This window comes from Trichechus manatus, unplaced genomic scaffold (assembly GCF_000243295.1).
Source record: "Trichechus manatus latirostris isolate Lorelei unplaced genomic scaffold, TriManLat1.0 scaffold00018, whole genome shotgun sequence".
In the NCBI taxonomy this organism is placed as follows: Eukaryota; Metazoa; Chordata; class Mammalia; order Sirenia; family Trichechidae; genus Trichechus; species Trichechus manatus.
Genome location: NW_004443954.1, coordinates 7,466,196 through 7,490,242, shown reverse-complemented (window position 1 = coordinate 7,490,242; position 24,047 = coordinate 7,466,196). Strand labels below are relative to the sequence as shown.

Here is a 24,047-nt window from a genome sequence, read left to right as displayed (position 1 = left end):
AACACCCTATGATGGAACGATTACATTATTTTACGGATGAGGAAATTAAACCTCAAAAAAATAACTTGCCCAACATTATACAATGAGGAAATGGTGTACACATAAGTTCGTCTGACTCCAAAATCTATATTGTTTGTTACATCTTGCTGTTTCCAATAGTGTTCAGCCAAGGTGATTATACTCAACAAGAGTTTCTATCTCATTCTACTTTCTAAGTGATGATTTGTTGTTTAACTGTCTTAGTATGTTTTTTTGTTTATTTTTTTAAATTATGTAAACTGGTTTAAATTAGTTTCAGAAATAAGTGAGCTATACATTTTAAATAAATATAAGAGAAATTAAGGTAACTACTAAAGAAAGATGTCACGAACCAAAAATTGAGACATGTAAGTAGGTCAATATGACCAAAACTTTGGGAATCAGGTTGGAATAAATTAAATGACTACGGTCCCCAGTTTTCCACTTAGTGTGGTATGCAGGTATTATTTGGCATGCATGCTTTTTGGAGTGACTGTCAGAAAAGGGCCAAAAAAATGACCTTCTGTTGCCACTATTCTGCTTCAAAGAACAAAGTAGTTCATTTGATTTATTCAACTAGTGAAAAAATTGGCATCAAACCAGATCCTGATGTCTTGCTTTTTACTGTTTGATTTTAAAAATAAAGTGTTCAAATCCACAAACAGTAAGAAAATGTTTCACCTAATGTAGTTTGGACTAGCTGTCAAAGAAGGCTGCCTAATTACATGATGAGCCCCAACCTTTTCAAAAGACCATTGTTCTGTCTTAATTAACATGAACTGAACAGTGCTAATACAACAGGGCACATTCCCATTAGGATCAATTACTCAGGCCAAGTCAGCTCAGCCAAGAATCCCCAGAGGAAGATCTGTCACTGCCTTTCCACCTGCACTACCTCTATTGCTCAAAGGGCTCTGCCACAGCTGGGTGCCTCCCTGTTGAGGGGGCATCTGGTCCATGGCGAATGTGCTCCATATTGAGTGCTGGGCTGTGGATCCAGGGTGAAGACAAACCCTAGCCAGTCAAAAGAAGCATGGCCAGGGATGTGACATGTCCTTAGTAGCCAGGTTGCCTATGAAGCACTTTTATTCTACTTATTCCAGTGAATACTGGAAGAATGGAATAATTAGTAGAATAATGCCATTTCCTGAGCAGGATTCATAGAATAGAGTGTAGCAGCTAGTTAAGAGGCTAGGTCTGGGAGCAGAGTAGGCCCGGCTTGAGTTCTCAATTTCCCCAGCAAACTCAGTGGTACCATATTATAGGGATAATGTGAGGACTCAGCTAGAGAATACATATAAAGGCCTTGGCTCAGTGGTAGCAAGTAGTAAAACAAATGCTCAATATATATTGGCTACCATTACCCATGAGTCTAGTCTGCTGTCTCTGCACACTGGAAAAGATCATTTCCACAAGCCTGCATTTGCCTGGTGATACCTTGCATAGAATATTTTTCGCCCCCAGTGGGCACCTCTATTTTTTTTAGACTTTCTATACTAGCATGAACCAACTACTTAAACCAGGAATATCTCTATATATCTTTATTTTTTAGCCTGTTGGAACTCCTCAGTCTTTCTTTGTTAGGTAATAATTTTTCTTTCCCAATTGGTAAAAGTCTCAGATGGTGGGATGAACAACTTCCATGCCCTCAAAGTGATTTTGTCTGGTGCTACTGAACTGAAATTATTAACCAACAGTTGTCAGGTGGTGGTGGGGGAGGGGGAGAACCAAGGGTTTAAAATGAATCAAAAAAAAGATGGAAGATTAGTTTACATTTGAATGACTTAGTTATAATACTAATAAAGTTCTAGTTTGAATGAATTTTTAAAGAATTTGTCCTATGAGGAAATATTAACAGGTGATGGTCAAAGACATATTACAATTTGGGGCTCAAGGCAAATAGTAGAGGAAAGGGATCCTTTTTGCCAATCAAGATCCTTTTTTGCCAGTGCCTGAGATGAAGGGATGACTGGGCCTTCTATATAAGTCAAGAAGTCTTCCAGAAGGCAGGGACCTCTATAGTCATTTTCAGGGTTTCTGCTGAGTTTTCTACACCCTCACACACTGTTAGCAACCAGCTTTCACTATTTCTAGGTGAATTCACCTCAGCACACACAATTCTTGTTAAAATTTGGGAAAAATATTTCCGCAAAAGCTGTTAAAACCCCAGTCAATAAATGTGGTAAATTCAGCAAATCGGTCAGCTTCATTTGTCTCATCTCAATATTACTATCATTTGCTCATGACACATCCATAACAAGAAATACAGAGACTCTTAGTCCTAGTTTTCACACTGCCCCCAAACTCTGAGGGCTGGGAGAACTCATGCAACTTCATGTGAGAGTAGAGCGCTTCTTGATCTGAGAAGGTTTTCCCACAGACACAGAGAAGCCATCGTCGTCATTCTTGTGTGAGCGTCGGACATGGCTGTCATGGGCAGCATGGGATGCAAAAGATTTACCACAATACTTGCACTTGAAGGGCTTCTCCCCAGAGTGCTGCCTAATATGTGTGCGGAGAATGCTGGAGGCAGTGAACTTCTGGCAGAGAATAGAAAGGAGAAGAAAAAGCAAAATTCCATGAGCTGGACAACCAATAAAACAAGGTTAACCTCATTGTTACTAATAACTTGGGTCACCCTTAGTTCTCCAATTAATGAACCTTGGATTTTAAGGCTAAAGTGCATTCTTGGTCAATGGTAGTTTAATGAGAAAGGACTTGATTGACTGGTTTTGAATAGCACTAGAGATTGGAGAGGAATCCCTGGGTAGCACAAATGGTTAGGCGCCTAAACGTTGGTGGTTCAAATCCATCCAGAGGTGCCTCAGAAGACAGGCCTGGTAATCTGCTTCCAAAAGGTCACAGCCTTGAAAATACCATGGAGCAGTTCTACTCTACACATATGGGGTTTCCATGAGTTGGAATGGACTTGATGGCAACTAACAAGAAAATAAAATTAGAGTAGTGGCTCTTCGGTGCAACCAAGATCACTTGGGGGTCTAGTCAAAAATGCAGATTCTCAGCCTCACCTCACAGAGTCTGACTCAGGAAGTCTGACACGAAACCCAGGAGCCCAAGTACCTAGAGATTCTGATACAAGTGGTCCTATGACTACACTTCAAGACAAACTGCATTACAGGAGAAACTAACGTTGGCCAAAGTAATAGTCTTTGTATAAATCAGTACCTTATTGGATTTTTTTCTTTTTTAAACTTTTTATTTTGAGGTTAATTACAGATTTATATGCAGTTGTGATAACAGATTCTCTGTATTCTTTGCCCAGTTTCCTGCAGTGGTAACAATTTTGAAAACTACAGTGCAAACGGAAAACAGGGGTTGGCGAGGTTGTGGAGAAACTGGAACTCTCATCCACTGGAAATGTGAAATGGCACAGCCACTGTGGAAAACAGTTTGGTAGTTCCTCAAAAAGCTGAACACAGAACTACCATATATCCCAGCGATACCAATCCTAGGTATATAACCAGAAGTGAAGACTGGAATGTGAACCTATACACTAATGTTCATTACAGCACTTTTCACAATAGCCAAAAGATGGAAACAACCAAAATGTTCATCAACAGACGAATGAATAAACTAAATGTGGTACAAATACATAATGGAATACTACTCAGCTATAAAGAGAAACAAAGTCCTGATCCATGCCACAACATGGATGAACCTTGAAGACTCATGTTGAGCGAAATGAGTCAGTTGCAAAAGGACAAATACTGCATGATCTCACTTATATGAAATAAGCAAAATGTGTATAAACGAAAGATTATTATTAATGGCTACCAGGGGTGGGGAAAGGGGTAGATTTTGCTTAGTGGGCAATAGGTTTATGTTAATGGCGGTGGAAATGATTTGGGAAAGGAGAGTGAAAAAGGTCGCACAACTTGAAGAATGTAAACAATGTTACTGAATTGTCCATGTAGAAATTGTTGACATGGCGTGTGTTTGGTTATGCATAGTTTCACCACAACTAAAAAGAAAAAAGATCACTATAGTACAATATCACAACCAAGTCAAGATACCAGACATTGCCATCAGAAGAATCCCTCATGTTGCCCTTTTTTAGCCATACCCACTTCCCTGCTGCTTCTGCTTCCTCCTTAAATCCTGGCAACCCCAAACCTGCTCTCCATTTGTGTCACATTGTCATTAAAATAATGTTACCTAAAATGAATCATACAGCATGTAAACTCTGGGGGTTGGCTTTTTTCACTTAGCATAACTCTCTCAGATTCATCCAGGTTGTTGCGTGCATCAGCAGTGTGCCCCTTTTTATTGCCGAGTAGTACTATGTGATACGGAGGTACCAGTCTGTTTAACCATTGAAAGACATGGGGGTTGTTCCCAGTTTTGAAGTGTTATGAATCTAGCTGCTGTAAACACTTGTGCACAGGTTTCTGTGTGAACATGTAAGTCTTCATCTCTCTGGGATAAACGCCCAGGAGCAATTGGGTCATTTGATAGTTGCATGTTTAGCTTTAAAAGAAATTCCCACACTGTTTTCCAGAGTGGCTGTATCATTTTACATTCCCAAGTATTTTGTTGTTTTCACATATCTTTTCTTGGCCCCTTCTTCTCTTTCTATTATTTATAACCTTTTCCTCATTAACTTCAATACTATGCCAGTAGCAGTATTAGAGATACAGCCGATTCTCATTATTCGCGGTATTAGCAAATAATAGCAAATACTGAACGACTGCCCAAGGGGGCACACAGGATTAGGTTCCTGCAAGTCTCTGGTCACAACATTTTTGTCAACTGAACAATACATAACCTTGTTTTAAGTGCATTTCTGTTTAAAGACACCTTATTTATTATATACTGTTGATTCATTAACATTGAGCTCCTGCCTGAACAAAGCTGACGTTAACACACGTTTTCTCTGTAATGCACATCACAGCCTTCTTGTGCTTAGGACACTAGGCTGTACTTCAGCACTACACTTGGGGGCCGCTTTGAACAGTGAAGTCACCAACAAAAGCACAAAACTTGTTACAAAAAACATGACACTGAATAGACCTCGAAAAGGACACTGATTTACATTATGAGAGCTGAAACAAGACGGCAGAGCGTCGCTTTGTTTTGACTTCAGCTGGGAACACGCAAGTTGGGAGACTCAAATTCTTTGCCTCTGCGCATTGCTGGCGGAGAAGCATAATTTTAGAAATATCTCCTGCCAACCTAGACAAACTCTCCACCAAAGTAGAAGAGAAAGAAAACAGTTTTCTATTGAATAAGTATTAAACCAGAACGTGATGTGCATCACTAGTAGTTCACTAAAGAGACTGCCAAGACAGAAAGAGATTTTACCCTTTTATATAGGCAAGCTGAGACAGCCCCTTTCATACATGTTCTCAAGATAAATGATAACTAGTCCTCAAGTTAGAGGACTTGACAGCACCATTTGCCATATATAAAAACCAAACCCACTGCGGTCAAGTCAATTCTGACTCCTAGTGACCCTATAGGATAGAGTAGAACTGCCCCATAGGGTTTCCAAGGAGCGCCTGGCGGATCTGAATGACCAGTCTTTTAGTTAGCAGCAGTACCTCTTAACCACTACACCAATAGCCCATCCTAAATGTGCCTGGTAGTTGGGATAGCCGCTGTGTTTCCAAATTGCCTTTGCTAAAGGAAACAAATCAATTTTTCATATCTTTCTGACTGTAGGTAGGTTTACAACTTGAAGCCAAACGCCAGTAGGAGTTAGGTTCCTATCCCTCCAGCTAACTGGGAGACAGGGGCGCTATCTTCCTGACTGATCACTTATCAGAGAGATGACTTCCAGGCCCAGTGAGGAAACCTGCCTGGGTTATAAAATTGGCAAGAGGCTTATTTAGCCTTTACAAAGATTTACATACACTGCAAAGAGGCAAAGAAAGAACCAAGTTTTCTAATGTAAATGCTCTTAAGAAAAGGGCGAGAGGTCCTCTTCCCTTTTTTTCAATAGGGAGAATGAAGTTTCTCTGTTTTTTCTTCTAATTTGTATTTGTCCTCACAGCATGTCCGTGAATAGCTGCGAAAGCATCACGAGCACTGATTTTGGGGTTACAAAAAATTTTAGCTAGAAGGCGAATTCACAGATACAAATCCACTACTAGTGAGGATCGGCTGCATAAGAAAATGACTTAGATTTTCCGGTCCGTTGACAGTGATATAAAACACTAGCTTAAACTGGCGATTTCCAATTTGGGGGATTAAGAGAGAAGCATGACAATGGGCTATCTGGGAGTATCAACCTGCCCCAACAAGACCTTTCAGGATTGGCACATTGTTGCTTTATTTAGTAAGGTGCACAAACTGTACTTGTGCAGAATACCCAGACACGATCAATTTTATTAATCTACTTATGGTCTAGTTATGTCTCCCACCTCCATTTTTCAAAGCTGATTACTTTCATTCCATTGATGTACTCTTTCTTTGGATTTATTAGTTTCTCTAAGCCTGGTAGACCATTGGGTCTTCTCTGGGAGTTTCAGAAGTATCCTTGACTAAGACTGCCTATATTCCTTTAACAGCTTTATTTTTAAAAATTTAAATGACTCTTGGTGATAGAAACATAGTCTATACCAGGGCTATCCATAGGACTTTCTGGGATGATGCTAATGTTCTGTATCTGACTTGTCCAATTTGATGGTCTCTGGCTTCTGAGCACTTAAAATCTGGCTGGTGCAACTGAGGATCTAAATGTTACATTTTATTTCATTTTTATTGATTTAAATAGCTGCATATGGCTAATGGCTGCCTCCACTGGACAGTGCTGATGTAGATCATCAAAACAGGACACGAAGGGATTTGGTGTACACTTCTAACATCATGGTCAAACTGTTGTCTCTATTCCAGCAACCATAACCATGCATTTCTCTTTTCTTTTTTACAACTCAGTATTCTGCATAACATAGATTAGGTGCCATTTCTGCAGTGTTCCTCTAGAAAGTTAAAACAGCAGCATTCTGTCAATTTTAAATCTCCACAGATTAAAACAGGAACAATAGTAGCCACCTTTTCAATAGTTCTTACAATGAGCCAGACACTGTTCCAAGTGTCTTATATAGTATATTAACTCATGTAAATTAACTTTGTAAGGCAAAGACTACTTATTTCCTCCACTTTACCAATGAGGAAACTACATAGGCAAGATTTGAACTTTGGCAGAGTCCACATTCTTAAATACCATGCAGTATTATCTGTGATTATCAGATCCCTGTAAATTTGGGATGTGTTTATTACGCGTGTTAACTGCCAACTAGGCAGTAAAACACCGTATCTGACCATCTTTAGCAAACTTGAGCGGTAATGGGGATTGGAGAGATGATAATGGATTAACCTTTACCAAGAACTCATTATAAGCTAACCATTACACTTCAAGTTCTTATCCATGAACACCCAAACAGGGCTCAAAACAGAAAGATGCCTTAGAAGGAGATTTACATTTACCTTTGTACAATACACACACTGGTACGGTCTGTCTCCAGAGTGGATTCTCATGTGTTTGTTTAGGCTGGAAGACTGAGAGAAACATTTCCCACACGTAGAACACTGAGGCAAAAAAGAAATATATAATTGAAATCACATCTTCTCCAACCAAGTTAATTCATTTGAACATTTTGTCTGTCTGGGTGTGGACAACATGAAAGAACTATTGTGTTTAATGTACTGTAAGCAGAGGACCATCCAGCCCATCGCCAAGCTTAAGCTGAAGAATCAGGTTGCGTGGGTTCTGGTCCAGACCCTGTCTCTAATTCTTTCAGCAAATGCGGTTGTTTTAAAAGTGGTCTCAAAACCAAAGACTATACGTTTTGTCTCTGGCAATCTCTCAGTGGTTTTGCCTATTTTCCTTCACCTGGTTCAGAACTCCTGAGAAAGATTTGAAAGGAGTCAAATTATGATTTTCATAATTCACCAAACACTTTTGGGTTTCAATTACTTCGACATCAGAAGTGGGAATTGGACGGGATCATGGTATAAAATAAAGAGACTTGAATTAGTCCTGCTTTGTCAACAAGTACTGTATGACTACAGCAAGTCAGTTTCTGCCTGATTTTCCTCATGTGAAGACTACTTCTCTGTCTTCTCCAGAGGGCTGTGATTAACTTGCAAACACTGTGCAATTAATTAATTCAACAAGTATTTATCGAGTACCGACTGTGTGCCAAACACTCCACTAGAGACAAGAAGCTAAATATCTATGGGGGTGGTGGTGATATGTAGACTAAAATGGCAATACAGGGGGGCAGATAATCTAATAATACAATGCCAAACCTACCAAAAAAGCAAAATACTTTGGGGGTCAAGTGGAAGCATGTAGTACAGCCATTTTCTGAACAGTTCATGTCATTTCTCTTTACTCTTGATGCTGGTGACTCCTTTCAAATCTTTCTCAGGAGTTCTGAACCAGGTGAAGAAAAACAGACAAAACCACTGAGAGATTGCCAGAGACAAAAATGTGTAGCCTTTGGTTTTGATACCACTTTTAAGATAACCACATTTGCTAAAAGGAAGAACTATTTCCCTCACGGGGGCGGGGACAGGGTGCACGTGCTTCTGTGCTGTGCTTCCCAGGTGTGCTTAGATGCGCAGAAGGGACAGTATGTTGGTGAGATTTTGGTGTATTTTAAAAGTCTTCTTCCATTTTTCTGTAGTGCTTGAAGTTTTATTAATGGGGATGTATTATCTTTATTAAAACAAAAAAAAAATTAAATATTTGAGTTACAAGGGTAGCAATTAGGAATAGAACCTGTTCTAGAAAATGAAAAATAAATGAAACTAGAACAACAAAAAAACCCCTCATAGAAATACTGTACAGGCAGCCCCTGAGTTACGAACTTCTGACTTACGGACAACTCATACTTACGAATGGACTGCCATAAAGTCTATTATATTAAAAATTCGAGTTAAATAGAATAGTTCATAATAAAGAATGCACACATTACTTTGTAACGTTCTTGAAAACATTCTGTGGTTTAGCGGTGTTTAAGTGTTTTATATGCACAGAAAGGTAAAATATACACTAAGACAAACATTTGACTAACTGATGCTAAATAAGAACAGTATGTGCCTGTCCCCACTTACCTACAAATGCGACTTAGAGACATACTTAGGAACGATCTCGATCATAAGCCAGGAACTGCCTGTACCCCCAAGTTTTCAAATGGGGCAAAAAGTGAGGCTAGGAGGAGTTGCTCAAGGTTGCAGCCTAAATAGCTAATCCTGACAAGGCAAGGAGTCAAGCCCAAGTCCATCCATACTCAAAGACTGTTCTTTTTGTACCAAGCCTGGCAGTGACCAGCATCTGGAATGGCATGAACATGGCTCCCTACGGCCGTTATTCCCGCCTTCCTATGCCACAGAGGCCTGGCATTGGATCATGACTGTGTTTCGTCCTCACCTGTACCTATCAGCATGCCTGTAAAGATGATGGAACAACCAGCAGTTACCTAAAACCACATGCCAGGCTTTTCCTGCCTAGAATGTCCCAACACTTTCCTCTCCCCAGCCAGCCATGCCTCTGATCCAAGACAGATACTCCAATTTTCCTTCAAGATTCAATGCAAGGCCACCTTCTCTATGAAGCCCTTCATAACCCAAGTGTCCAGGTAGATGTGGGCACTCCTTTCTTCGTGTTCCCCTCTCTACCCTGTACATCCTAACACCTTACACCTGTCTGTTCGCGCCTGCTTCTTCCAGAGCAGCGTCACCTCCTCCAGAGATCCTGGCTCATCAGGCACTGTATCCTAGCAACCAGCACCCAGGTGGCCCACTGTATGTGTTCAAGGGTTTGGAGAGGGAGTGTAAAGACAGAGGGGAAGAGTAACAGTCCAGGTTCGCTCACCTCCTGAATCTTACCTTGTGAGGCCGGTGCTTCTCATGTACGTGAAGGATGTGGATGCGGAGGCGGTCTCGTTTCTCAAAGGACCGCTTGCAGAGAGAACAGGGAAACTTCCTATCACCCTTGTCCACACAGGAGGTGTACTTGAGGTGCTTATCTCTGTAATATCTGTAGGTAAAAACTTTCCCACACCGTTCACATCTGTAACCTTCCGCAGACTCTGTCAAACACAGGGGGATACGTGACAGTGGCTTTTTTAGCTACTTAAAACTTTTCATTACAGAAAATTTTAAACATATACCAAAGTAGAAATAGTAGTGTGATAATCCCTCATGTACCTCATCACGGAACTTCCACAATTCTCAGCTCACAGCCAATTTTGTCTCATCTATATCACTACCACTTCCTTCATAATGGACTATTTGATACTGATATATTATTTGATTCATAACTATCTCAGACTGTTGTCTTTAAAAGACAGTGACTATTAAATGGGTATTGGTGATGGCTGTACAACATGTATATATAATTATATATATAATTAATTATAATTAATAATTATAATTAATATAATTAACATCACTGAATTGTATGCTTAAAAATCCTTAAAATGGCAAAAGTTTTGTTATATACAATCTGCCAAAGTAAAAAAATAATAATTCTTAAAAAGCATAACCACTGACCATACCGAAAATATTAACTGTAATTCCTTACTGTAAATATATATGCATATATTTATTTAATTATTTTAGTCATTTGTTCAAATTAGGATTCAAAGTCTACATAGGTACACGGTTGCTATGTCTCTTAAGTCTCCTAAATTCTCCTTCACTTTTTTCCCTACAATGTATTCACTAAAGAAACCCTTCCTCCAGCACGGTTTAGGAGCCATTTGCTTGCACAGTTCTTGAACATTCTTGACTGGCACTTCTGGCAAGGTTACTCTGCTGACTCTTTCTTGCTGACAGCTCCAACAGAGCACCCAGGACGAGGGAGGATAACCACCCACAGCTCACTTTCCGGGCTTCTCACACGCTGCTGCCTTTGGACCCCACTTACAAAGTTCCAGGCACCCTCTCAGGATGAGGAAAAAGAGACGTTCGTTTGTAGTTCACTTCTCTAAACTTCTGGGGAAGATTCCAGAGCTATAAAGTCAGGATGAAAATGTCTTGCCTTCCCTACCACGCTGGATGATCATGGTGATTAATTCTAACACTTAGTGAGCTCCTATCTATATAAGGGATATTATCACTGAATGATAGAGATGACCGAAAAAGGTCACTCTGTTATTATTGGAGGAGGGCTGGGGAGGAGGGAGGTTAGAGAAGGTGAAGCCGACTCTAGCAAAAGAGGTCCTGGGTTCTGTGGTAGATACGGGTTGGAGGAAGGGAAGAGGACAGGGCCACCTACTAAAGCATCCCTGCTGAGTATACTCTGGATTCCAGAGGATAAAGTGGCTTTGACTATGAATGCATCACTGAGACCCTTTTGTCTGCCCCCAGGGAGAGAGAGAAGGGCCAGGAGAGGACGCATCAGGAGCGCAGGAAAGCTGTCCATCAGGAGCTTTGTTAGTAGACAACTACCGTCCCAGCACGTTTAACAGGTGGCTAAGGAAATAAACCATTCATTAAGTAAATAACCAGGAGGCAACCTCCAACCCAACGTGCGATCTGTTGCCCGGCTGTCTATCACTTTCATTGAGGTGCTAATATTCTCAGAATTTCCCTACTGGGACGGTTTTTGCTCAGAGCTACAATTTTCATTCGTCTGAAATTCCTGGCCTTTCTGCTTCCTAGGGTGGGAAGAGAGGGTCTATATTAAAGTTCAGTAATCTTTACAAATCAAAGCACTAAAGCCCACAAAAAATTCTGAATAAGGGTTCAATAATGAGTTACTGGTGGAAACAATCAAGGGTTTGACTGACTACTAGAGGAAAGGCTGGCAGTTATAACCCACTCAGAGGTGCCTCGGAAGACAGGCCTGGTGATCTGCTTCCAAAGGTCACAGCCTTGAAACCCTATGGAGCAGTTCTACTCTGCACACATGAGTTTGTCATGAATTGGAATATTAGCATAAGAACACCCATGTAGGCATAAATGAAACACTGGCCTTGATAATCAGGTTTTAGCTGTGCACATTGTTCCTTCAGGCTTTTGGAAATTTTTCTTTCTTTCTCCCGCATCTCACACAACTACTTTTTCTAGTCAAGGGGTTTCCCAATATTCTCAGTAAGATGTTTTCTGCTGTGTCATAAACACAGTTCAGATATAGTTTGGGAACCATTAAGAGTTGCCCTCACATTCCACACCTCCATCACCCCAAAACACACGAGGCATGCTTGTATACTTAAACAATCCACCCATATAGGGCCCAGATCCTTCCTTCTACAAAAAGACTTTAAAACGGAAGGCTCCTCAGTGCTCATCCTAGCCAAAAGCCTTTGTGAAAAACATTTCTTTTGAGAGCAGAACATTGATTTTTCTTTCCTTTTTATCATATCCTTTCCTTTTTAACATAACAAATTAATTCATCCATAACGCCTCCCCCAAAAGACTAAGTTTTTACATCTTTCTTTCCAGATATTGCCCAAATATATGGCATTTTAATAATGCTGTAAGTACTCGCTATAATCAGAATTGGAGCACAAGTAACTGTATGCTGTGTTTTTCCCCGCATAAGCATCGAAATCTACTTGTTGGTAACTAACAACAAGTATCACAAGTCCTCATTCCTGTTGCTTATTATATGACTGTGATCTCAGATATCTGCATACCATTCCAGGTTACTTCATTATCCTACCACCGAGCACTTGGGTTGTGATTTAGCACTAATATGGATGGTGCTATAATAAAAATCCCTGCAGACAAAGTTTTTCCTTTTGGACTATTTCCTGAAGATAAATTTCCCGACGAGTATTACTGAGACTAGGAAGGCTCATAGCACAATGGCTAAGCGCTGGGCTGCTAACTAAAGGGTGGGAGGTTCAAACCCACCAGACGCCACTCCACAGGAGAAAAGACTTGGCGATCTGCTCCCATAAAGATTAACCAAAAAACCAAACCTGTTGCTGATTCCGACTCGTAGGAACCCTATAGGACAGGGCAGAACTCTCCCATAGGGCTTCCAAGGCTGTAAATCTTTACAGAAGCAGGCTGCCACATCTTTCTCCCGAGGAGACTGTTTCACCAAAACAGTCCTGATGGGCCCTCATTACTTCTAGCTTGGACTTCGGAAAGGGACTGCTGTTATCTGCTTCGTAATCCCTGTTGGATCTTTACTTGCCTTTGGCTTCTGTCCTCCCAGAGTCTGGACTGCCTTCCCCCTCTCCCTGACTTACATCCTTTATTTAATCTAAGCAGTATTTCCTAATTCCGTTGTAATGTCTTCTTCTTTTATTCAACACACATTGGGGCCCAGGAGCAGGGATACTGCTGTTGAGAATCATTTCCTGACCCGAGGTCTCAGTCCAGCAGGTAGACTTGGAGGCCGACAACTGCTGTGGTGTGACGAACGCCAATTTGCTTTTGATTTTACCTATAACATGTATTATTCATTATTCCATAATAATCTATTCTTCTATCTTATTACACATATTAAAGCAATTTGCATGTCTTGCCCCACCTACTGGATCAGTAGTTTTTGAACATTTGGGTATATAAAATTTACTTAGAGAGCTTATTAAAAACACAAATTCCAGAGGCTCATCCCCAGAGAGTGGGATGAGGGTCCTCTAACTCCTCGTTGCCCAGATGTGGTCCAGGGACCAGCAGCATTGGTATCATCTGGATGTTTGCCAGAAATGCAGAATCCTGGGCCCCAACCCCGTCCTCTGAATTAGAATTTGCATCTTAACAAGATCCCCAGTTATTCATACCCACATTAAATTTGAGAGTTAAGGGTTCAGTCAGAAATACATTCTATATTTGAGACCTAGCATACAAATACACGTCCTTTGGAAGCAAAAGCGTCACAAAACAATGTTTACCCTAATGTAAATGTGATTGACATCAATGTTTTCTACTTCAATTTACTCGCATTCTTTTTCTTTTCCAGAATGCTGGTCTCAGTCACCACACTGATTCCCCACCCCACGGAGATACGGCAGCACACCCTTGGAAAGGCACTGCTCTAACTCTCTGACTTCATCAGCTGTGTTAGCCTGAGCAGAAATGAATCAAACCGGCTCGCCTAAGGCAGAGTTTGCATCTATTTATTTCATTTTATTTTATTCTCTGGGAGAGGGTGAAGAAGTGGAAGAAAAGGTGAAGGCACTTTCCTCCAGCGGGGTTACGCCTCCCTGGTTAAAGACACAGTCTGTTGAGTCTCCTCCATCAGCCTGTGAGAGGGAGGAGCTTACAGATGGAGGGCTAGCTGCAGGAGGGTTTGAGAACAAGAGCCCAGAACTTCCGTGAGGAGGGCTCCGAGGGTGAGGCAGAGGGTGCACTCACCTTCAGAGGGTCCAGGTAATTGCTTGCCCTGGTCTGTGAACCGAAGGCTCACGGGAATGTCCAAAAACTTCTCATAGCAGTCTCCATACCACACAAGGAGCTCCTGGTTCTGATAGATCTCCTTGCAGCTCTCGTAAAATATCTGCCCTTTACACTGCACCGCAACCAGGTTCTGTTCCTTGGGGAAACGGGCACAGTTGACGTAGGACATCCAGTTGCCTGCACCTCCTTTTCCATCTACAAAGTGGCTCAACTGACCGCCCTTAAAGATCTAAATGAAATAACATAGGAAGTTTGGAATGTACATTTTTTGCCTACCCTATACATCTATTTATTAAAAATGTATAACCCAAATCTCACACTTCCATTTCTATGAACTAGATTTTGACACCAATACAAGTGGTATATAAATTGACTTAGGCTTAAGGGCATCTCTACGGATGATGTGACAGATTTTTAAAGATTTTCACTTTATCACTTTCTTAATTTCCAAATCTCTGTAGTAAGCATATGTTAACTTTATAATTTTATAGATGAGTTTTTAAGGGAAACAAGAGAAGATTACATTTAATTCCAACACTTACAGACAACCAATTGCATATTTATTCCCACCTAGTTTTCATGCATATTGACGGGGCCATAAGGTAAGTCTTTCCCCACTCGTGGCAATTCCACTGTCTCTAATGTTTCATTATGAACAACCCCATGATTAACATCTTTTACACAGTCTGAATTTCAGATTACTTTCCTAAACCATATTCCTAGAAGCAGAAATTCAGTGTCAAGAGGTTTTAAACACTGTAAGGTACTTGATCCTTCTGATATGATAAATTGTTTTCCATACAGGTAATAAATTACAGCCCCACCAGCATGCCCTGTCCACCTTCATTCACTAGCTTGAAGGGTATCAGTTTTAAAACTCCTTTGCTAACTGCATAGGCAAATATGTATCAAATTTTAAAACTAATTCTCTCCCCCTTTGGCTTATTTTCAGCCACTTGGGTTTTTCTATAAATATAGCACAGTGTATTAATTCTTTAAATGCATATCCGATGGCTAATCTTCACAGACTAAAATGACCTAAGGCACCAGGGAACTCATAGAATTCATGCAAAGATGCTATCCTCAAGTAGTGAGGTCTGTCTTTCCTCCCCTTTATGTTGCAAAACAGACAGCTAGTAGAGAGTCCATTCAGGCCAGAACTCTCCCCGAGGTTCAAAGGCCAAGATTTTCCCCCACCGGCTTCCCTATTTTCAGCAGCAACACTAGAAACACATTTTACCTCCCACATGAGTGAATTGTCTCCGTAGGTCTTCACTTCACTGGCATTGATCACTTTACCTTGAAAGGGCCCAAACCTGACTCCTTTGGCAATGAGGGTGCTACAGAACACGCCAAAATGTGGGACTCCACCAAATGTCGTCCGCAGAAGGCAGAGACCTAGGAAAAAACCAATGTAGGAAAATACAGTGAACACAGACTCTGTATTAGCTCAGGAAAAGAAATTCAAGCAGAAGGCGTGCCTACCTTCTGGTAGTTGAAGGGCATCCTTATCCAGATTTTGAGGAAGAGAATTGGAACCTATAAAAAGTTAGGGTTAAGAATTTTTTTTCCATAGTTTTTAGTTAATAACATTATTATGAAATGCTTTACAAGGTATTTCCCACCCCCAGAGGTAACCATCGTTCTTGATGGTTATCCTTTATATGTTCACATTTCCTGCTCTTTTTAAATGAGCTTTTCATATACAATTTCTCATATGAGGCTCAGAACAACCTTGCAAGGCTATGTAATAAACTCCATTTTGCAAATTTAAGACAGTGGAGGATCAGAGGATGGTGCTGACTTTGATTTAGGTCGCTGGAGATGGCGGAGCTGGGACTCCAAGTGTAAACTGCATGAGGATGTCACTTGAGACAGCCTGCATCCAGTAGAATCTGATCCCGATTACAAGTGGGCTGCATGAAGCACTTCTTTCCTGACCGTGACTTTTCTCAGCTCTAACCAAAGCCTGTCTTAGGAGTCATGCAGTTAAACAAGCAAAGCCTCAGAAGTGAGCTTAGACTCTTCCGGCTCCCTCTCTGATGTGAGCACACTCCCCACCCCACCCCCGCTTGTACAGACTTGGCTCCCACTTGCCTCTTTGACACTCCCACCTCTATTACCATTCAGCCCAACTCCGGGGTGATTTGCACTCCGTTTACCAGAGCTGCCCGTGGGGACCAGAAAGCCAGAAATCGCATGATGCAGGCTGACTGGATGCTCCAAGCTGGGAATGACTCCATACAGAACAAAGTGCAGGTCCTCCGCGGTGAAGTGGTAATGAGGCGAATTCTCGTCTGGGTTCAGGGCGTTTGAGACATCCTCAGACCCCTTGCTGGGGACACAAGGTAACTGGGAGGTCTTCAGACCTTCAGGTTGCAGGGAAGCATCCACAGGGGGCCGCGGGATTAAAGTTTCAGGTCCAAAACACTGGCCACTGTTGCTCTGGCCACCAATGTGGCCGAAGTCGTCACTGCTGGCTCCTGTATACTCGCTATTCAGGAAGTGTGGCACTTCCCTGGGGAGGTGGGGAATTGGGTACCACGGTGGCAGCTTGCTATATCTGGGCAGATCATAGAGCGGCTCCGTCTGTAGGGCCAGGCTCGGGCTCAGCAACGGAGCTGCCGTTCCGAAGGCAAAGGGGAGTATGGCCTGGGACTCCGACACTGCAGAGTCCAGCTGCCGGAGAGATTGGTAGTCCTCCTGGGCCGTGGTAAGGGTGTTCCCGTAGTGGCCATAGGGCAGGAAAGGCGTGTAGCAGGCGGCCAGGTGCTGGGGGTTGCTCTGAAACCTCTCCGGCGGGTAGCACACCTTGTCCTGGGGCCCGACCTCACCAGGCGGTCGCAGAGCCATCCCCGGCCACAGAGCGCGGCGGATCTGCGGAAAGCAAGGGCGGCTGAGTGCGCGTCGCGGGGCGCTGCCCGAGGCCTCCCTCCTGCCTGCCGGGCGCGACCCGAAGGTAGAGCGGATTCCTTCCACCAGCTAGCCCCAGGTCGAAGGGAATTGGATAAATACCCCAATTCGATCTCGCAGACCCTCCCCTGCCACAAACCAAATAAAACATCAGAAAAAAATAAACAGAACCAAAAAACCCCAAACGAAAATCTGCCGGGATCCCGCCCGACTCCAGGTTCTTGCTTAGTGTCGCCTTTGCCTTCCCTCTCCAAACACTCCTAGACCAAGCACGACTGGTTTCCAACACCCGCTCTCTACATCTGGCCCCCAACCGGGCTCCTGCAAAACCAGTTCCAAGGTTCGCTCTCCCTCCTCCTCGGTGCGACAGAACTCTTTAATAGGGTCGGTCGGCGCCACCGCACCCTCCCACCCCCGGGAATGGGGCCGAGAGCCGAGAACACGGCCGTCCAAGGACTTCGGGGCAGGCGGCCGCTCCGGGGTACTGGGCTCCCAGCAGGGAGGGAAGCGTGAAGGGCCCCAGGTCGGACCGCGCACACGGACGCGTGCTCCCCGAGCCCCCCAGGTGGGTTCCGGGGGGCCCCGCGCCCGGCTGCGAGCCGGCTGTCAGCCCCGCGGACGCTGAGGGTCGGGCCGCCCCGGGTGAGAAGGGACGTACCATCTCTGGTTTCCCCCGGAGCTCCGCAGCCTACGCTCCGCTCCCCGCGCGGGCCAAGTCCCGCCACAGCTCCCGGGTCCCTCGGAAACTCCAGGTCACCCACCTGGAGAGGGCAGAGGCCAGGTAGGACAGAGAAGCCTCGCCGGCCGCCTGCACTCCCGGCCCCGCGGGGGCGGCGGGAAGGATGGCGTTTTAATGGACACACAGCACAAGTTAACCATGGCTGAGGAAAGAAGCCCCTCATTGAAGGCAAGATCAATGAGCCCGATAAGGAAACCCACAGGGTCGTGACTCAGAAAGGAAAGAACACGGGGTCAGGAGAGAGGTCAGCCACGACGAAGGCATCTGCTTCTCTCCTCCCCAGCCTCCTAAGGCGTCCCGCTCCTGGCCTCCCCTGACCCCAAGTATCTGCGACTTCGGGTTGAAAGCCACTTAAGGAGGTAAAGCCCCCGAGAGGGCGAAACGACCACCCAAAACGAACTGCGTCAGCGAGTACCACACGCGCTTCCAAGCCGCCCGGCAGACGACGGCCCCCGGGCCGCGTCGTGCGCCCGGCCCGGCACCCACCTCCGAGAGCGTCGCGGAACGCAGCAGGCGGCCGCGGGTCGGGCGCCCTTCAGGACCCTGCGGGGAGGCGCGGGCTGGCACGGGTAGGCTTCGGACGCGCCCGCCGGGCCAAGAGGGGGATAAGAGGGCTGGCGGGAGGACGGGCGGGGCCACGAGGGATAGGGCGGGCGAGGGTGGGGAAGGGACGCGGCCCACGCAGGTGCCCAGGCCGGTCTCCTCCCCGCCCCCCTGCAGCCATTGGCCGACGCTGGATTCGCCCTTCAGCCCCAGGAGACGCTTGCTCAACTCTGTTCTCCAAACCCTCCCCGGGACCCTGGCTTTCTGGGGCAGGACTCTTGTGGATCCATCTTTGCCGGGTGGGAGAGAAAAGAATCTGGGCAAGTGTTACAGAGGGTCCCCAGATAAGCCCCTCGGTGCATACACCGACCCTTAACCGGCCTCGTGGGGTTGCACCCCTGCCTCTCCTCTCGGAGTTTTCTAGGGCCGAGCCCGGCCATAGGCGGTGTCAAACCCGCCCTAGGGCCAGGTGGGCGTTTGTCCTTGACACCTCGCGCAGCCGAGCTCCACCCTTGGGACTGGGAAGCGGCGCCGCGCGGGTCCAAGGCTGAGGGACCTGGGCACCGTGAGTTCGGCGCCCCCCGACGCTGCCACAGTGCGACCCGCGGGATGTCCGGGGCAGACTTCCGAGGACCCGCCTCGCGCGGCTGTCCCTTCCTTGTGTAAGGCTCAGGACCTCTAACGCGAGGCTCTGAACGCGAACTCCAGACCCATGCCGGGCGCTAGAAGACAGCAGTTACAAATATATGTATATGTATATATACGTATAAAAAAATACAAAACCAAACCCCCAAACCCGTTGCCGTCAAGTGGATTCTGACTCATAGCGACCCTGTAGGACAGAATAGAACTGCCCCATAGGGTTTCAAAGGAGCGGCTGCCAACCTTTTGGTTAGTAGCTCAGCTCTTAACCACTGCACCACCAGGGCTCCAAGCCATCCTAGTGGGAATGAATTGATATCTCATTGTGGTTTTGATTTGCATCTCTAATGGCTAATGGCATTCAGCATTTTTTCACGTACTTGCTGGCCACTTGAATACCCTCTTTGCTGAAATATCTGCTCAAATCCTTTGCCTATTGTTTGATTGAGTTATCTTTTTGTTGTTAAATCATAGAAGCTTTATATATATTTTGGGTAGTAGACCCTTGTTGGCTATATGGTTCCTAAAGATATTTTCCCAATCTGTAGGTTGACTGTTCACTTTTTTGATAAAAGTCCTTTGATGACCAAAAAGAAGTGTTTAATTTTTATGAGGTCCCATTTGTCTATTTTGTCTTTTGTTGTTCGTGTTTTTGATATAATAGCTGATAATCTATCATTAAAAACTAGGCCCCCGCAGCCACATCCCTAAGCTTTTTTCTAAGAGTATCAAGGTTATAGTTTTTACATTAAGGTCTTCTTGATCCATTTTGAATGGCTTTTTGTGTATGGTATGAGGCGTGGGTCCTGATTCATTCTTCTGCATGTGGAAATCCAATTTTCCCAGCACCGTTTATTGAAGAGACTCTTGCTTCCCCATTGAATGGACTTAGCACACTTGTGGAGAATCTTGACAATAGATGCATGGGTTAAAGACCGCATTTTTATTCTCCTTGCCGGCAATTGAGGGAGTGAAAGGAGCGAGAGAAAGGAGCGCTTAGGTCTATTCACATTCAGAGATGGAAGCACCTAGGGTGGGGGAAACCGTTGTTATGCCAGGTGACCTTGGCCGGGATTCTCACCCGCTCTGGCCGCCGCTTCCTCTTTGCAAAACCTCCGGGCGTGGCTCTGAGGATTGACGCTGCGCTGGCAACCAAGGTTGCAAGTTAAGGTCCCCTGACGAGGAGGAGCCAGCCAGCCACGCCAATCAAGGCCCCTAATCAAGCGTCGCCCCTCAGCTGCCACTCTCGAAGGTGGTGGTGGGCGGTGACCTAGGAGTCTACACTGGGCCACCAGCCTCCCTCCTACCCCCCCCCCCTTTAGGAACTTTGGTAGCGTCCTTCCCCCAATGTTTCCTTCTTTTCTCTCATTCCATAGTTTAACAATCACCATTTAGTGGCGCAAATGGATAAGAGCGAGGCTACTAGCCGGAAGGCTGGCTGGCGGTTAGAACCCACCGGAAGGCGCCTCAAAGGATAGGCCTGGCGATCAGCTTCCAAAAGATCAGTCTTGAAAACCCTATGGAGCAGTTCTGCTCTGCACACATGGGGTCACCATGAGTCAAAATCAACTGGATGGCAACTAACAACAAGAACAGTAAATGAAGCCAAGAAAAACTGCCTGGGCTAAAACAGCGCAAGGAACGAAGAACTGATCCTGCTCGAACCCAGAGAGTAAGGATTCATGGGAGCAAATTGTGTTCCAGGTCAACAGAACACGGTGCCAAGTTCCTGAAGCCTGGAGGCAGTAAGGCTGATTCACAGAGCTAAAAGATGCCTGGTGTGGAAGACATGTCCCAGGGGAGGCTGGGAAGTCAGCAGAGGCCAGGTCTTGCAGGGATACTTGTAGGTGAAGCAAGTCTTCATTGAAGGAGTAATAGGAAGTCATTGAAGGCAACAGGACATCATTGCAGACAGTACACTTCATCCTTAAATAATTCCAGCAAGCATATCATTAACTGCAGTCAATATTTGTTTACGGTTCTTTTAAGTAAAATTTACATGTGATGAAATGCACACATGTTAAGTGTACCATGAGTTTTTACGGTTACATAACCCGGTGTATCCAGAATCCCTATCAAAATATAGAACGCATCACTTCAGAAGGCCCTTCAAGCCCCTTCCCAGGTGATCCATGCATCTGAGTACCAACCCCCCACCCCAACAGTGCCCGTTGATCTACCCAAACTGTTTTTGAAGGTGATTTCTGAAATTCTCCATGAATTTGCTTTTTTTTCTCCTAACTGGATTGAGACTGGTCAATTTCTACTCAACAGAAAGTAAATATTGCCTTCAGCAAGGCTTGTTTCATATCTTGGGCTTTCTTTAGTCCCTGTTCTGTTTGGTGGACCTCAGAAATACGTAGATTCTTTCCCAGGTTTTTCCCAATCAGCATTTCCAGACGGGATTTAGCATATGAAGGACCTATTAATATATGCACTAGTTAATGTATGTCAGGGAGACTGGGATTGGCGTTTCCACGTACCAACCTAAATTCTAAGTTTCTTCATATTAATCATAGAAGGCAAACCACTGAATATTAAAAATGTTGCTGTTCTTTTTTTGTTTTGCTTTGGGTTTATTTTTATTTATTTATTTATTGCCCTTTTGTTTTAAGGTACTCCTAAGATAGACAATTTTGGTCATACTGAAAGTTCCTCAAAGTTATCACTTGGTAAGTTGTATCATTTTGTAAGATATGCACAAGGATTTGGATTATAATGAAATGCACATTAGAAGCAGAGACCAGCCTGCTTGGACTGAGATGACTCCGTGAGAACTGATAATAATCAGTCAAATGTGTTGCTCATGCACCTCTGACCTCAGGCCCCCAGCCAGAGGTTGGCTGTTTCCAACCATAGACCTGACAGTGGCAGCCCCTGCTGATCAAAGTTTTTGGTCATTTTTTTCCCCCAAATTAATTCTTCTGGACACAAAGATAGGTCAGAGGAAAAATAGACTTTGTAAGATTTTTAGATGGTTGCCCAAGGCAGACTTCATCCACTGAGGGGCACCAGCCTGACAAGACCTTAAACTTGCCAGTTCTTGTATTGTGGACTCATTGGGATTCTGGTCATTGATCATTCTTTGCTCTTTTTACCCTTTTAGCCAATGACATTCATTATAAGACAAGACAAGATAAAGGTAAGACTGGATGGAGAACATAATTTCACCAAGAATTTTTAGAAAGATAGGTCCAATCAGAAAAGCAGAGTTTCAGTGGGTGAACGCTAATTTTCCTGAGAAAGCATAAAGTTCAGTGTGTAGGACCTTCAGTGAAATTGGAGCACCGACTGACTGTGTGACTCACCTCTCTGCTGTGGGCCAGGAACCTCGAGTGGAAGAGAAGCAATGGGCCTCATGAGGAGGCCCAGGTTAAGGGTCCTGCACACAGCAGGAGGTCACAGTAGAGTCTCCAGGGGGCCTCCAAATTGCGTAAAGCCTTCTCCTCAAATAAAGCAAGCAAACAAATTGTGAGAAAACCCCATATACAATTCTGAAATCACCTCTTGTCAGGGGAAATGAGTGTACAATTTTTATTTCTTATAGGATGGGTCTGGAAGTTCCTAGGGTGGGATATCAGAAGTGGAATGACTCTTTGGATTGGCTGATTTCTTACAGCAAAGGATATAGTAAGGGGTGGTTCTCATTGAAAAAGGTAGTATTACTCAAAGCAGAAGACATTATGCAGTTATAATTGCATTACTGATGGGGTTATGCTTTTGGTTCTAACATAACTGACAGAGGTGGTGGTTCTGGTTCATAATAGTGGCAGCCAAAGCCATAAGAAGAAAAATAATTATACCCATTATCTTAGTCCGGGTTCTCTAGAGGAGCAAAACCAGTGACATGTATATATAAATATAGAGAGACAGATTTGCTTCAAGGAAATGGCTCGCACGATTGTAGGGGCTGGCATGTCCCAAATCCATGGTTCAGGCTGCAAGCTGGAGACCTCTCCTTGTTCATGGGGTTTCAGGGGCTGGTAAACCCAAAATCTGCAGGTCAGGCAGCTGTCCAGAGACTTCTGCAAGCTTACATCCCAAGAACCACAGGCCAGGCAACAAGAACACTGCAGGGTGGAGAGAGAGCAAGTTTTGTTAGAACATTTATTTATACTGGAGGCAGGCTACACCCCCAAGGAAACTCTCCTTTCAACTGATTGGCAGATCATATCAGATCACATAACAGGAGTTGATTACATTATATTACATGAAGGAAGAGCACCCATCCTAATGTCGGCCACGACTGCTGAGAAACCTAGCCAAGGTGACACATAACATTAAACATCACAACCATAAATTCTTTTAATATTTAAACTGAATAGAAAAGAAACAAAATAAGAAGTTGAGATAAGAATCTAGAAAAAGAACAATAAACTTAGTGAAATCAGGAGAAAAGAATTTACCAAAATAAAACTTGATGGATTGAAAACTAAAAATAATGGAATTGATAAATAAAACCAAGAGCTGCTTCTTTGGAAAGATCAGTAGAAAAGACAAATTCCTGGCAAGCATGACCAAGGGAAACAAAGAGAAAAATATACAGCAATAGAAATGAGAAAGAAAACAGCCATTGATGAAGATAAGATTAAAGTAACTATTAGACAATTCCATGTAAACTTTTATGGGCAATAAAGACAGTTACAGATAAAGAACTTTTTTAAAAATTTTTTTTTATTGTACTTTAGATGAAGGTTTACAGAACAAATAGTTTCTCATTAAACAGTCAGTATACATATTGTTTTATGACATTGGTTAACAACCCCACAACATGTCAACTCTCTCTCTTCTCGACCTTGGAGGACCTTTTTTTTGATGAAAATATACATACCCAAAGTTACATCATTTCAAAAGTTTCTAC

General features: G+C 43.8%; 1 protein-coding gene across 1 annotated transcript; it reads right to left on the bottom strand.

The window, feature by feature from the left end:
* Nucleotides 1-2,351: 2,351 nt before the first annotated feature.
* Nucleotides 2,352-17,202, bottom strand: PRDM14 (PR/SET domain 14). The gene is made up of 7 exons (XM_004372594.2): nt 16,512-17,202; nt 15,835-15,888; nt 15,590-15,747; nt 14,308-14,578; nt 9,877-10,079; nt 7,468-7,569; nt 2,352-2,558 (listed from the first exon to the last, which is right to left on the bottom strand). The coding sequence occupies exons 1-7, from the start codon at nt 17,200-17,202 to the stop codon at nt 2,352-2,354; spliced, it is 1,686 nt and encodes a 561-aa protein (XP_004372651.2).
* Between the last annotated feature and the right edge of the window lie 6,845 nt (nt 17,203-24,047).